Genomic DNA, 15,453 nt, shown 5'->3' with positions numbered 1-15,453 from the left:
TCCAGGTCCTTAAAACAGACTGTGTTGAATTGCTTTCCCCTTGAGCTTGGGAAAGAATAAATAAATCACACAGAACCAGTTTGGCTGGATATTCTTTTCAGCCTAGAAGTGTCAGATGCTCAGGCCATTGTGAGCAAGGCATGTCATAGTGAAGTCACTATAACTTGTCATGCTACAGCTCTCAAATTATCTCTTTGTGTACAAGTTTGATGATCACGTCCACATAAAAGAGATTGTAGTTTGTTTTTGAAATATATCTTTTGTGACACCAGTTCTTGGGCTTTTCTGACATGCTTTGCAATATCCTTTAAAGTGTGTAGGATATCGTAGAAAAGATTAAGATCCACAAATACTCATATAATGTTGGTGCTATTGTGCTTGGTGGTGTAAGGAAGAGTGTTGTTACTTTTCCTGAGACGCTGTGTCCTTGAAGTCCTTCCAGTATGGGAATATTCATTTGATCACAGTCTTGCCAGATTTTGTCGGATTTACTGTACTTGGACTGGATGTCCTCAAGATCACTGCTCTCTGCTGTTGCACGTTCCCCACGTCCTGCCTCTCTAGTCTGTACCCAATTATCTCCCTATCTTTGGGTATAGATAGATGTGGCTTTCTCTCTGTGTGAGACATACTATTTTGTTTACCTCAGCCTGGCCCCCTTCTTCCATCGCTTCCTCATCTAAAGCACAAAGTGTCTGTCAAAGTGTCTGTCCGAATGTTTGGACTAATAAAGAGTTGTGTCCAGTCAAGGTTTAGCTGACGTAAAACATGCTTATTCACTCATGATGAAATGCAAGGCCTAAATTGGCACACCGAGCTTGATACTGTAGGAAGCGGGCCTGTCGAAACAAATTTATTAAGATAGTAAATCAGTTTTTTGAGGGGGTAGAAAAACATCTGAGATTTTATCAAGGCCATATCGCCCAGCCGTGCTATGAATCCTTCAGGCCCTTGTGTGGAAAAAAATGTCGGACTTTTGTGTAGGACCACTCAACAACTTGTAAACACAAACACTTAGCACCTTGTAAATTTTCACAAGCAGACGTGTGTTCTGCAGACTGCAAAGCACACTGATCAACTATGATTATGAGAACGCTCCAAATATATAACAAACTTCGACAGTAGGTATCCTCCACATTCAGTCTCCACTTTACACGTCATCTCATTTGCCACTGAATATGATCATGAATACATTTACAGTTGATACAAAAAGTATATAGACGGAGGTCCAGCCATTAAACTTGAACGTTATCGTTAGTTTCTTGCACTACTTGATTGTAAGCAAATGAGTTGAGTTTTGGAGTCACATCAAAGTTGCTTTTTTGTCTACATTTGTCTCTTATATCTGAACATGTTTTCATTCATTATTGGTAAAATTTAACAAATGGGTGTCTGTGACAACTTTTATCCCGGAGTAAGAGTGTAGTTTAAAAAGGAATCTAAAAAATGGCTATACGGTCTATAAAATATGATAGTGATGAGTTTGACACTCAAATTCATTTTTGCAATAGATTGTAATATGATTGAGTAGGTTTAGATGCTATTTTTTTATTCGTACAATATATTTCCTGTCTGTCCCTCACACTGCAGGTTCAGATTCCAAGGAGCATGCACACGAACACACACACACACACACAAACTTGTCACACACGCTTATGTTATCTGATGCTCTTTGTTGCAGAGGTAAATAGAGCATTCAGACAGTGCTGTACAGTATAAGCTTTTGTCAGCATACATTTGCTTCTCCGTCTCTCGCCACCTCTCTATCATTCTCTCACTCTTTCTCTCTCGCTCTCCCTCCCTCCCTCTCTCTCTCTACACATACATTGAGTGACTGAGAGTATGCTGCTTTCAGTACAAATTGTTTGGCTGTCGTTGAACAAATGCTACTTGGATGAGAGCCAGGCAGGTTGTGGTTGAGTCTGGAACATCTCATGTGTCAAGGCCATATTTATCCCCCGCTGCCAAATGGAAACATGCCTCAACTTGCCAGCTCAGCCCGTTAGTGCCACGCTGCCACAGAAACTTAGCTGCACGCGTGTACTTACGGCCTTTTGGTGATTTATTTGATGGGCTGTCGTGATCGGTCTGACTAATGACACTGTTTAAGCAAATAACATTTCAACATCGGCACTTAACAAAGCCACTTGGTAAAATGTCAACATGTGCAGCCAGAGCCCAACGTTCATTGTTCATATGAAAATAAATGTGAGTGTTAGTTCAGTGCACAGACCGTGTACGCTTTGCTCGACATTCTCATAAAAAAAGGATCAAGATCATCTTAAAGGGACTTTTGTGGGTAACTTTCCGTATTATCACAATTATGCAAATAGTTTGACACAAAATACCATATTGGCTTAAAATGATCCGGTTACACGCTAAATTAATTCATACGCCTCGAGAAAAAAAAATAGGTCAACATCACTTCAACAGCTACTACTAACTGCATATGAATAAGGCTGCAAGTGATCTGATCTAATGAAAAAGTGTTAAACTGAGTGCACACACTTCAAATAAAAAATAACGCCCAGCTGGAGTGAGTGTTCAAATAAACAAAGGTCAACAAATGCACACACATACACTAGATGATGTCATTTCATTGATTTTAAGTAAAAATGCCTATAAGGAATGTAAAAAATATGCTGCTGAACAAGTGACTGTTAAAGTTATGATAAAACTCAGATTTTATTAGCAGTATCCAAGTATACCATCTATGTTCTGTGGTGTTCTTCCTTATTAGGGTCACAAGTGAGATGGAGTGGTGTAATAGTGTAAAAAAAGACCCAGCAACAGTCACATTTAGACCTATCAGTAATTTCAAGTCTTCACATCTTTCAGTATGGTTTTTCTTCCCAAAAGGTAGGAATATTGGATGAGGAACAGCTTTAGACCCGATGATAGGCCAAATCGCAATCAGCTCATCTCTAACCTTGAAAATATTTAGCAAGATACTCTGTACAATCTGCTTTGGGCAGAGAAGCTTTTTCTAAGGTCATGTATATATAGTTTGACAAACAATGCTCACACAAATTAGTCGTTTTATTATATGCATGCTCCTGCATGTGCAGGCGTGAATGCAGTTTTCCATGTATTTTTTTCTTTTTGTTCCCGAAAGAAAACAATTTGTTGCAGCTTGACATCTGGCCATAGCTGTGCTGTTGGTCTCATGTAGGTCATGAAGACTGCATCTCTCCTGTCCCTCTTTTCGGTAAAACTAGGACAGCTCAGATTTCTGAAGATACTGCTATGATAACACTGCAAAATATTTTGTAATGCTGTATTTTTAGACTGATCTTTTTTTTTGTCCTTAGCTGAACACTGACCTCCTTTTAACGATTCCCATTACAGAAGCACAAGGTATTAGCTTGTTAAATACAGTATTATTTATTATTTTTACTGAAATAGCAATGTTTTTTTTTTGTTTGTTTTTTTTTGGTGCCAAATCGAAGAGCCTCAACCTAGGTTTGGTTAAAAAGCTTATGTTTCACAGTACCAGGTATGGTGTTTTGGTGATAAAGTTTTCTTTTTGAACCATACATTTTGGAATTATGGCCCCAAAAGTTCATCGGGTCCCTAGCACTTTTTGCCCTGATGCAGTTGAGAGATTTTCTTATGGTTGTTCATTCTTACTTTTTTGAAATATTTTTTTCTTAGTCAAATGCCTATCCCTAATTGCATCTACTGTTGATTTTGGAAGTAAAGTAGCAACACAATCTAAATACGGAGCTTATTGTCTGGGTGTGTCCTCCTATCTTGCTCTACATATCCTTTTCATTACACAGCTTGCCTGCTTACCTGCTTCCGTTTTTGGTCATGTGACTTGTCAATGCAACTCTGGCCTTCTTTTACCCAATTCACCCCAGATAGTCCACTTGGGGTTCGGTCTTAATTTGATGTTGAATTGGATGACAAGGAGCCTTTCGTCGCTTCTTTATGACTCAGCAAAGATTCCTTCATAAGTACCCCCACTCCTGCCGGCACTCAATGAGGACACCAAATTGTCGAAGGCCCATTCAGCTTTTCGTGTGTCCTCATCATGGAGACATCGACTTACGTGGGCGGCCCAGACCACACACAGCATTACTGTGCGATGGTCTGTATATGAGCCACTTGTTAATGGGAGCTGCAGTGGCATGTGTGCCAAATCAGCTTATCAAAGGCTGTGACTCTTTTTGTTTTGGTTTGAATAAAGACCAAGCAGCTACTATTGCTGCATTTTGGCATCGGTCGGGGCATAGGGGATATTTAGACTCATGCCAAGGCCTGATGACCTGAATAGGGTTGGGACTTTCAGTAGGCGTATGTGAACAAATAAAACTTTTCTACAATTCATGAATTAGCAACAAAGAAAGATTGGATTCATTATGTTTAACTTATGGGATTTTAGTAGGGGGAAAAGATCAGGTTTTTGAATTTTTATTTTGTTTAAGGACCTCAGTTTCCCTGGATGTAGTCTTTCATTACTGTCAATGTTGCCCAGCATGGATGCACTCTTTTTTTCAGTTTTCTTGTCAGTTTTGACAAGTATAACAACATTGGTAACAAGGCAATGTCCAACAATGTTACATATATATGTGGGTTTTCCTTTTTACATCACTTCGGTAACCGTTGTTTCTTTCCCTAGTGCGTGTCCTTTTTCCAAGAGCTTCATATTGCTCACATGTAATGGATTCTAATGTCTGCACTATATAGGTTTATATGGCTAATGGCCTTTTTAGCGGTCCTAATCTTCAACAGAAACCTCTATCTGATGTAATGGCTTGTAATGCGTACGCAATACCACCGCAGCTATAAATAGAACAGCCGGCAGTTGTCGAAGCGCCGGGATGGATGCGTGTGAGCCGCTGGGCGTGCACAAACACGCTTGTGTACATACCTCAAGTTTGCACAAAGCTAGTTCTCATACAGTTCAGTTTACTTTTCCTTTGTCTCTTTGCGCCTGTCTAGTTTCACTCTTGCCGTCTTTGTCTGTTTCTCTAAGGGGATTATGGTTGCATGAATGAGCACGTAGACATCCATATATGTACATTATGGGCACAGCAGCATATATGATCGTGTGCAGTGTGCACATTTTAGGGCTTACATGAAAGCAAGTGTGTGTGCGTGTGTGGAGTTTGAAGATCTCTCTCTCTGAGGGATTACGTCACAGCAGTTATCAGACCTGAGTCATCAGAAAGGTTGAGAGGCCCTGCCCTGCTGTGCTCCTTCATCCAAATGAGGACAGAGTTAAAAGACTCACTGTCCCTTGTTCTAGTCTGTCATTTCCTTCATTTCATCGGTCTTTTTCTTCTCACGTGACCAATTTGAGTAAATAAAGTGAAATTTGGGGTATTATATTGGGGGGGGGGCAAAATTCCTGTAGTGTGTCGTTCTAATCATTAAAGAATCAAAATGTAAACATTTTGTTTCATTTGCATCAGAGCATTATGTTGCTGGAAATTATGCTGCAAATATGTATTATGTGCTCAACAGTGGGTTAAATTAACTTTGATCTAAATGCTAATGGTATTATTCTTTAAATAAACTGTGTCTCAATCGTCGGTAATCTGTCTGAAACGGACTAATATGCAGTGGTAATGCACAGTGTGATGGCATTGCCAAACTGGAAGATTATGCTTCATCAGCAAATGTAAGATCAGATGCAACTCGAATTATTCCACACTCATGATTTGTTGGCATGTAAAGGTGCAACCTCTGATCTTTGCACTATTGCCAGTGAAGCTCAACTGACTTAACAACCGACTTTATTACGTGGAAAAAGAATGTTTGCCATGTTTCCTTTTGGTTTCAGTACCTTCAAAGTAATTGGAGTTGATATATTTGTACATGGTTCACCACTCTTAATGTCCATTGCAGTTCTTTGTCAGGGCTTTAATACTTGCTGTAACTTCATCTCCTTCGCAACTTCCAAAGGTTCTTCAAACAAAGCCAAGAACGCTAAAAATTGAGGTACAGTATATCATGCAACTTTTTCCCCTTCAAAATTGACACATTGTAATCCATCTTGGTCGTCGGTAAAATTTTAACCTGCGACCTGCCATTGAGTGACAAGCCAAGCCATCACATCAGGTCACATTCAGTCTGCTGACGGTCTGAAAATTTCTCTTTGAAAGAAACTATGAATATAATTTCTATATTAAAAGCAGTTAAACCAATGACAAATCTGCATCGTGTATTGCAGAAGTGTTCCAACACATCCAGTTTCGAAATGTTAACCGTTAATGACGTTGACTGAAACCAGTATGTCATCATACATGGTGATTTCAGTTTACTTGGGACTTGCCCTGAGGCGGTTTTGTGAGCTAGCAGTGGTGTGTGCAGTTTCTGGTTAACACACAGCTGTGCGGTCTAGATATGTAGTCAACCGTACACTGGATAAAAACACATTGTATTTTGGGGGAGATAAAACAATATATGAAATTTTAACAGCTTTAAATATAAATTATTGACATTTGTGGCTGCGTTGTTTTTACTTATATCTTTAAGTCGACGGACAATACAAGGGACATTTGTTGAAAATGTAGGAATGCTGATTATCACATTGGCAAAAATGTAAAAACTTTGTTGGTTTGCCCATTTATTTTAGTTTATTTCCTTGAAATACTGAGTTCATTCAACTTTTTTTTTTCCTCAGCACACTTTCTGCCGGACTGCGTCATCAGAAAGTCTGCCCGTCTAGCACCTTTTACCTTCCGCTCTTTGGCCGTCACGTCTCATGTCTGACACACACATTCCCTCTTTCTCTCCACTCCCCCAATTCCTAACTCCTCCGTTCCCTCCTTTCCTTGCTGAAGTTTCCGCTTCATATAGTAAACGAAGTTGTATCTCTTCGCACTTCCCCTTACCTTTTGCAAATCAGTGTTTACTCGTGGAGCACACCTCACCCACACAACTTTCTTCAAGGCTGATATGCAAGACCGTTTGCCTCTCGCCCAGACGGGGTGTGTCAAGGATTTTGTCTGGCTCATGCTGTAATAAATATTTTTGCGGGGTATATATTATAAAAAGTTTTCACTTTGCCTTTTTTTTTTGTTAAAAAGAATTTTGGCACAAAGCTAGCCACCGGGGTGGAGATGAAGGTCGGGGTTCTCAAGCGCTGCTCCAGGTTTGTTTCATTTCATTTGCTCTGTAATGAGTCTTGCACTGCACTAGTGCAAGGCAAGATCTGACTCGGGAGTTCAAAGTTAAGCCACAGGGAGGGATGGCGGGAGGGTGGGAGAGGAAAAGGGAAGGCAAAGAGACAGAGAAAACATACAGCCCCAACAAGCCCTCACTTGAAAACTTTTGGTGGCTAGAAAATGTGTAACTTTTTCTTTTTAAACTCGATCCCATCCTCCTCCTCATTGGCCCGGCCGGCTTCACGACCTGAAAAGATGGTGCAGCTAGAAAGACATCTGAGAAAGTTAACGTCTGTCCATGACTGTGCGTTTGTGTGTATGTATGCTGTGTGAGTGTGTGTCAGCTCCCGTCTGAGTTTGTGTGGGAATGATTACATCAGCCTGTTGGTGTCTTACGATTGGTTGGTGAGTGTGGTGGTTTGATTCACTGCGCCTTGGAGCCGCTGGCTGAGGCTGTAACCCTTTTGTGAGCGAGAGAGAGAGAGCGAAAGAGGGAGGGAGGAAGAGAGAAAGAGGTGAAGAAAGATAGTTGTCAGACTCAGCCGGCACAGCGAGCGCCACATTCTACCTGCTGCCGTCTGCTCGCTGTGTCTGTTCTGTGAGCCGAAGTGGACTGAGGCTGAGGCTGGGGTGCTCGCTGACAGTTCTTTGGTTGAGCTTGGCAGGTCCACTGGTTTGGACAATTTTAATTGTGCATGGTATGTGACAGGCAGCACTAACATCAACTTGCCGGCGTTATTTTGGCCTTTTTCTTTTTGGACGAGAGGAGGTGACAGCTGGGTTTTCCATTCTAGAGTGTGCGTGTGTGAATGTGTGTATGAGTGGACTGTCAGGCACCCTTCAAAAATGCCTTCGTGTTCCCCGGACTGCTGCCTATTGCGGGCCGTGGAGGTAAGACCACACGCTCCATCTGTGTCTCGTCCTCTCTAGCTGCCTGCTTTTTGCTATTTGAAGATTATCTTATCATTAGAAGTCCTGCTACGCTTGGACTGAGCTGACAAATCGACTTTGTATACATTGAGAGGGCCCTACATTTTTTGGAGCCTTGCACTGGCAGGACTTTTTTAAACAACTGTAATTTTGAATTGGCCATTCTCACATACATTCGAATATTTTATAGTGTGTTATCTGTGTGGACTGGTTTGTGGCTGGATTGGCTGGATTCCTCAAAAGGCTGAGTAGGCTCCCCCTAGTTTTTCAATATGAGAAGATTGTGACTGCATGGTTTCCTTGTGCTGAGCCAACCTGTGGGCATTTATTGGAGGTTAATTCAGGATGGCTCACCCTGCTGCATTTCCTGTCACTGGCAGTTGGAGGGAAGCTTTGAACAGATGATCAATTATTTGCACATTGTCTAATTTCTGGTTACCTTACAATGAATAATAACTTAAGCTTTGTTCTTAAATGCTGTACATGCTATGCCTACAAATAATGTTATCTTTTTTCTTGGTCTTACTATTTCTCATACTGTACACCTCCATAGTCATAAAACCCAGAGTGTTAGTGTTTCATGTCATTTGTAGGTTTACACCATGTTATCGCACTGCATTTTAACAAGAAGTGATTTCAATATTTTGGTTACATTATTAGCAACATAATAGTGACAGCATGTCCAAAGATCTCACGACTACCACTGCATACTTTTAGAAAGAACTCTTGCATCGGATCTCAGTAATTCGCACGTCTCCAATCCAGTAGAAAGGTTCTGGGTTTGATTGTTGTCCCTCGCCCACTTGTATGTAGTTTTCATATTCTCCCCATTCATACGTGGGTTTTCCTCAAGGTTCTATGGCTTCTTGACAAATTGTCCTAGACTTGAACGTAAGCACGAGTGGTTATTTGTCTAGAACTGCTCTGTGTAAACTGGCAATGAGTCCAGCATTTTATCTCATCACAAGTCACCTGGAATAAGCCCTAATGAGGATAAGTGGTGTAGAGAAGGGACAGATAATAGTTGCTTTTTTTCTAAACCAATGAAGTCTCTGACAAGTATAACAAATAAATACGCTGCTTAATAAAATAAATTGCTTTTTTATCCTAGCGTTGTAAGACCGGTTGTGGTCGCAAGACATAATTTTGATCTTGTCCTGGACTTGACTCCCAAAAGCCTTGGTCTCTGAGAGGTCTGGTTGCGGTCTCAAGACATCAAGACTTGACTCCCAAAAGCCTTTGTCTCAGGGAGTTCTGGTCCTGTGCAAGTTTTGATCTCAAATAATGCGGTCTTGAGCACAACATGATTTGAATTTGACTGAAAGTTTTTACAAATCTTGCTTATCTCTTTATTTCTCTCAACAAATATGCACTTAAAACATGCGGCAATTTTGGCAAATCATTTTTTAGCAATGACATTTCTTTCAAATTTTAATTGATTTTATTTTTTTGTGCCTCCTCATAGATTGTCAAGATCTCCACTGAAGACGGCATGGGCAAAGTGGTGGAGATCCCAGCTGACATGACAGCCAGGGACCTTTGCCAGCTCCTGGTTTATAAAAGCCATTGTGTAGACGACAACAGTTGGGCGCTTGTTGAGCACCACCCGCTGCTGGGGCTAGGTGAGTGACTGAATCCCGCTCATATACACACAAATACACAAGCGCACATATGAACAGGCCCTCACGCTTGCCCGTACAGAAACCTCACGGAGCATGCACCGAGACATGCGATATATTCAGGCACAGGTGCATTCATGCATGCATGCCAACATACTTGGGGAGACAGACAGGCTGGACACATATTCTCATGCAGGCATGTGGTGAAGCGTGACTGCATGCACTTACTACGCAGCGTTATACACGCATTGTCCGGATGCCCAGTGAGATAATTAAGTGAATTTAAGAGCTCTGTGCACAAAATTGACAGCTGCACACACCGATTGATGTAAGAAATTAGGTTGGATTAATTGATTAGTCTTTGTACAAACATGATGCATACGGATAGTGATATTGTTCATAAGGTTAGAGTTGCTGCCACCAATGATGCTTGTAAAAGCAGACCATTGATTTAAAAAAAAAAAAAAAAAAAAAAAACTGACATGGCTGCTCAGAAAGAAAGAGGAAAAAAATATGTGCAACCAATCTCAAAATCAGTGTTTTACCTTCTCTTGAAATTGCAGTGACTGGAATTGAAGACAATCTTGTGATTCTTGTCCCTAAAGCAAGCAGAATTATAACAGGGTGATAATACAAATACATATGACCGAAATTATAGAATCTATTTTTATTTTGAAATGTTTTCAACCCTGTCAAAACCACTTGAAATTGGGATTGGCAAACTCTTAAAACTTAATTCCTCTGAAAATACTCATTGCACTCAATTCATTTATTGGTATGGCACATTGTTTTTATAGGAACTCTCTGTAAGGTTCTGTTTTGATGTACAGACGGTTAGTATCCTACAGAGCGCAATGCTAAATGTAATACGAATTTAAAAGCATTTTGTCATAGTATTTGCCGCACATAGAAACATTTTGCCACTGCCTACTGTCATAAGATCTTGCAGAGACGGTCTTATGAAATAGTATATAGTATATTTCATCATTGGAGTTTAATTTTATTTGCAATCATCCATGATCCGATTACCGCACCTTTTCTCATCACTGCAGCCATCGCAATGAAGGCCAAACACATTTAACTTTGTTTTCAGTGACATCATGTTTGGCTCAAATACCTTTTCGATGGTCTGGTCCAGCTATCTGCACCTGGATTTTTCCTAGATCTGTTTCTTATTTATTGTTACAGGGTGTTAAAGTCACATTAAAATTCACATTTTCAAGGTGACTTCACAAAGTGAAGCTGTAGGAAGTTGTGAAATTGACTGAAATGGTAACATTTTCCATTTGGATGATTTTAAGGGTTAATGAAACTAATTTACCAGCATTCTTTCAAGTAGGAGTAATTTATATACTGACATAATGGAATGCATGAGAAAATCAAGGCTATATGCCGTTGACTATGACAATAGTACAGGTCATCAAGTTACACAGAATTTCCCCCCTAATACATTCTGACTAAATAAATAAAAAAATACAGTAAAATAAAAATTTGAAAAGTGCTGCTTTGAAAAATATATTCTGCCACTTTTGTAACACATCAACTTGAATTCTTATGTCTAGAATTATATTCCATAATGCCTAAATGATCTGCCATCTAATAATTGCTCCTAGAACCATTTGTCATACAACAGTCTGCTCACTACTTTGACACAACAACTCGAGACAATCGTACAGTTCTCTTGGAGCCAGACACAAATCCATCCTGAGTGAACTCACTCGAGTGTAACAAACAATAAAATCATTTTAGTGAGTCATATTTGTGTAGTTTTATGTTCAATGCGTTTGCCACTTGCACTCGGGATGAACCACTGCAGTATTTTTTACATTTAAATCTACATTACAGAACTGACATGACGATTGTCAGTATGTAAATTTGCTCTATTCATAGCTTATTAAGTGTTCCATTTGTAAATGAACAAGTCTTTTCAGTCTGATAGCGAGGGCTCACGAGATTCATGCTTGCAACTGCATCCACCCAATGTGTGCACATGCGGTTTTGGGAGGTGGACCAGAATAGAAACAGAGACACTGTAGAGGTCTTTGAGCGACACCGGACAATACTTGGTTGCAGCAGAGAGTCCTATTCTTGTTCATGGCTGAGTACTGGTCATACATTCGTGAATGGGATGAAATGGCCCTTTTGAGAAGTAATGTTGACCTCCACTTGTCAGCCCGGAAAGGTTAACAAGAAACAAGACAGTGCGGTAGTGTTGCCAGGGTGAGTCTGTGTCACGAACATGAGTGACTCATCAGACAAACGACAGGATGGAAGGGGAATTTAAAAGAGGATTTGTGACACTGTTGAAGAGTTCTCCCAGACTTTATGAAAATATCATATGGAGGCAAGGAGGCGTTATTGGTTCTACTCAAGTGAATTAAATGACAACTTTTCCAACTTTTCAATTTTGTTCCATCAAGAGAAATCTGCACGTCTTTTGGAATGGACTGAGTCACGTCTCGTGTCAGCATCACTCCGGACATGAATCATGTCGACAGTGGGACCTCTGACCACATTCACATTGGGACACACTTCGGCTCATTTGACCTCAGTGAGAACTGCATAGCCGCATTCAGAATGTCACGGCTCGTTTGAAGAGGTCAAGCGCCTAAAGATGTCGAATGACCAGATCCCATTTTTCTTACGGTCACGAATCAAGAAAGCCACCGTTCCTTGCTATTGCTATTTTATTGCGCTCCAATATGAATGAATCATCAATGAGTAATTTAACAGGAAAGTACCTAGTGGGAAATTAATGAAGAATTTTAGTGGTCAAACATTTACACGCATACCAGTACAATGACAAGTCCCCTAAAATGTCTTGCCTTCATTTTGTTGTTGTTGTTTTAATTGTAAGTCGACTCATGAATATTTCTAATAGCCAAAAAATTTGAAATGGGGAAGTCTCAAAGGCACCTTATGCTAAAATTGACTCGTGTTAAAAAAAAATTAAAAGGTTGAACCATGTAGTGATTAATATTTGTCAAGTTTCAATTTTTTTGATCTCACAGCTAAACAATAATGTACAGTATTTATCTGCACAGTTTTTTTCCTTTTCCTGTTTTAAGATTCTTATCGCTGCCATGCAGAAAAAGCAGAGGTAATGTAAAATGTAATGTAAAGTTGTTTGTGCTGACCCTTAGAGCGCTGTCTGGAGGACCACGAGTTGGTGGTTCAGGTCCAAGCTTCCATGAGCAGCGACGGGAGATTCCTCTTTAGGAAGAACTATGCCAAATATGAATTCTTCAGAACTCCCCAGGTAATTACTTCGTCTTACAACTTCTCTTACATGCCATGTTTCACTCAACCTCTTGTTGAAATGGTAGCATCTAATTATGTTCTTGACAGCATAAATAAGATGAAGACGTTTGAATGACTGTGTAGTTGCTTTAGAAATTAGATAAAAGAAAGCGTAATATTAAAGTTGCTTCATTTGATCTAATCAGCAAATATTACAGCATTTTACACTCAAAGAATTTGTGTGGGCTCGTAATGTAATCTGATTTCTACCTTGTAATTACTGTCACAGTGGCTTGTCTCTTTATGTCTCTTTTATTATTTACTTTACAAACTGGTTTATTTTCTCTTACCAGACATTTTTCCCAGAGCACATGTTTGCATGGTGCCAGGAATCCAATCGTCCCATTCCACCATCGCAGCTCCTGCAGGTGCATATTACACTCAAGCAAATGCATTCGCACGTACGCACGCACGCACACACACACACGCACACCAAGGTTATGGTGACCTAAAACTAAAATAATAACCAACAAACGAAAAATTTCTGGCAAACAGGAAATCTAACTAAAACTACATTTTCCATTTGTAAAACTATAATGAAAAAATGTCCTTCATTTTCATCCTCACAAACAAAAACTCTCATGTAAAATCCAGGACATTTAGAATCCTAATGTACGAAGACACACACACAGACACACACCCTATTTAACGTCAGTCAGACTCTCCTTGTCTTCCCTCACGCACCCATTTGAGTTTACCTGCAAGTCAGCATTACACACTGTAAAATTAAGTTGACATACCTCACCTCTGACCTCGAGACAATGTGTCTCGTCAGCGCCTGCAGTAATAACTACTGTTAATCCCCAGTTGACACATAACTGTATCGGCACACGCAAGGAGGGGCCCCACATGTGTGACGGCTGGAATTAGGCGGTCAAATAATAGTCTGTATGTTTGCCCTGAGCACACATATATGTGGCTCACACTGCTTGCATTGACAACCCGCAGGAGGCCATGGCATATATAATAAGTAAAAGAAAAAAGACAAAAGATATTTTTGGGGATTCTTTTGAAGAGCTTCATTGTCATGAAACGAGGCAGTCTTGCTCTCAGCTGTCCCCGTTAAATGGAGCTGTCAGAGTCCCAACCACAAGTGGAAACCATCCGTTCATCCACGCCACTCACAGAAAGCTTTTAAGTCCCCTGCTAATCATATACTGGAGACGCTCTGCTTTATTATGCTCCATGAAGACAGCTCAAAAAAAACCTCTTGAATCTTGAATCAATGAAAAACAGTCCATGTGGTGAACCGGGGTTGTCAGGAATTCTCAGCGTTTGGAATTTTTTTAAGACAGCGTCATTCAAGGGTTGCTTTCCGAGCTCAAGCAGGTGTTTATAATATTTGCAAAGACTCACTATGACTACACTTCAATGGTGCCTCTATATATATATATTTTTTTTGTGAACATCGCATGTAAAGGTGCCCTTTGAAAGGTTTAAGTTTGTTGGAATTTTCCAAAACATTGCCAGACATCCTTTAAAAATTAAAGAGGCTTCTGGAAGCCTTTGCATCACTTGGCGGATGACAAGGCAGCTCATATTATTTCTTTTGAAACACAGAGACTGGGTATTTTTGACAAAACCTCGGGACATTTGTTGCTGAATGATGCGGAATTGCATAGGTGGAAGCGCTACATAGATGCTATCTGATGCCATTTCTTTCTGCAGTCAGGTGTTTGGCTTTGCATCTGGGATGGAATCTGTGAAGGACATATCACATTTGCATCTGGGATGGAATCTGTGAAGGACATATCACAATCAATGAATCTCCGAATTGACGAGATATTATTTCCTCTCTTTTCAGAACTTTCTGGCAACCAGCAGTTGTCCAGAGATCCAGGGTTATCTGTATGTGAAGGAGCTGGGCCGAAAATCCTGGAAAAAAGTTTACATGTTCCTGCGGCGCTCAGGGCTTTACTGTTCTACAAAAGGAACCTCAAAGGTGACGCAAATATTGGCCATAAAGTGTATGTCACTAAAGAATGTGTGTTGCCATAGTTCTAGCAGGGTAAATATTTTTTGAAAGCTAATAATGATGCAAAGCACTTTTTTTTTCCAGGGCTCCCTCTGTGCCGATCTCTGTGTAACTTAAGGCGGTTTCTGTCTGTCATCATCTTACAAAAGAATTATTTGTGTCTTCAGGAGCCCAGACATCTCCATTTACTTGCAGACCTTGAAGATAGTAACATCTTCACTGTCATCACAGGCAAAAAGCAGCACGGTGCACCCACAGACTTTGAGTTCTGTATCAAGGTGAGTGTCAGATAACAGAGGGGAGTCGGCATGAAATAGTAGGAGCGGAGGAAGAATTCACCTCCAGTTGAACTCTCTCTCTCTCTCTCTCTCTCTCTCTCTCTCTCTCTCTCTCCCCCATGCATACATTTATAAGATTCGCTAGAGATGACTCCTTATCTTCAGAATGTTTTTAATTGGTTTGATTCCACAATATACAACCAACAGCATTTAGTGGGCTCAGTTTTTTTGTA

General features: G+C 40.3%; 1 protein-coding gene across 4 annotated transcripts in view; it reads left to right on the top strand.

Moving 5' to 3' along the window:
• LOC119135337 (growth factor receptor-bound protein 10-like) overlaps positions 1-15,453 on the top strand; it is a 45,288-nt gene that overhangs the window by 27,009 nt on the left and 2,826 nt on the right. For all 4 annotated transcript variants that reach the window (XM_037272826.1, XM_037272825.1, XM_037272824.1 and 1 more), the window contains 5 exons: positions 9,514-9,670; positions 12,811-12,926; positions 13,261-13,335; positions 14,772-14,909; positions 15,110-15,220. In XM_037272826.1, coding sequence (XP_037128721.1) covers positions 9,514-9,670; positions 12,811-12,926; positions 13,261-13,335; positions 14,772-14,909; positions 15,110-15,220 — 597 coding nt within the window. The remainder of the gene's footprint in view (positions 1-9,513; positions 9,671-12,810; positions 12,927-13,260; positions 13,336-14,771; positions 14,910-15,109; positions 15,221-15,453) is intronic.

Source organism: Syngnathus acus, chromosome 16 (assembly GCF_901709675.1).
Source record: "Syngnathus acus chromosome 16, fSynAcu1.2, whole genome shotgun sequence".
In the NCBI taxonomy this organism is placed as follows: domain Eukaryota; kingdom Metazoa; phylum Chordata; class Actinopteri; order Syngnathiformes; family Syngnathidae; genus Syngnathus; species Syngnathus acus.
Note: the sequence above shows the minus strand (reverse complement) of the source record. Positions and strands in the feature narration are given on the sequence as shown.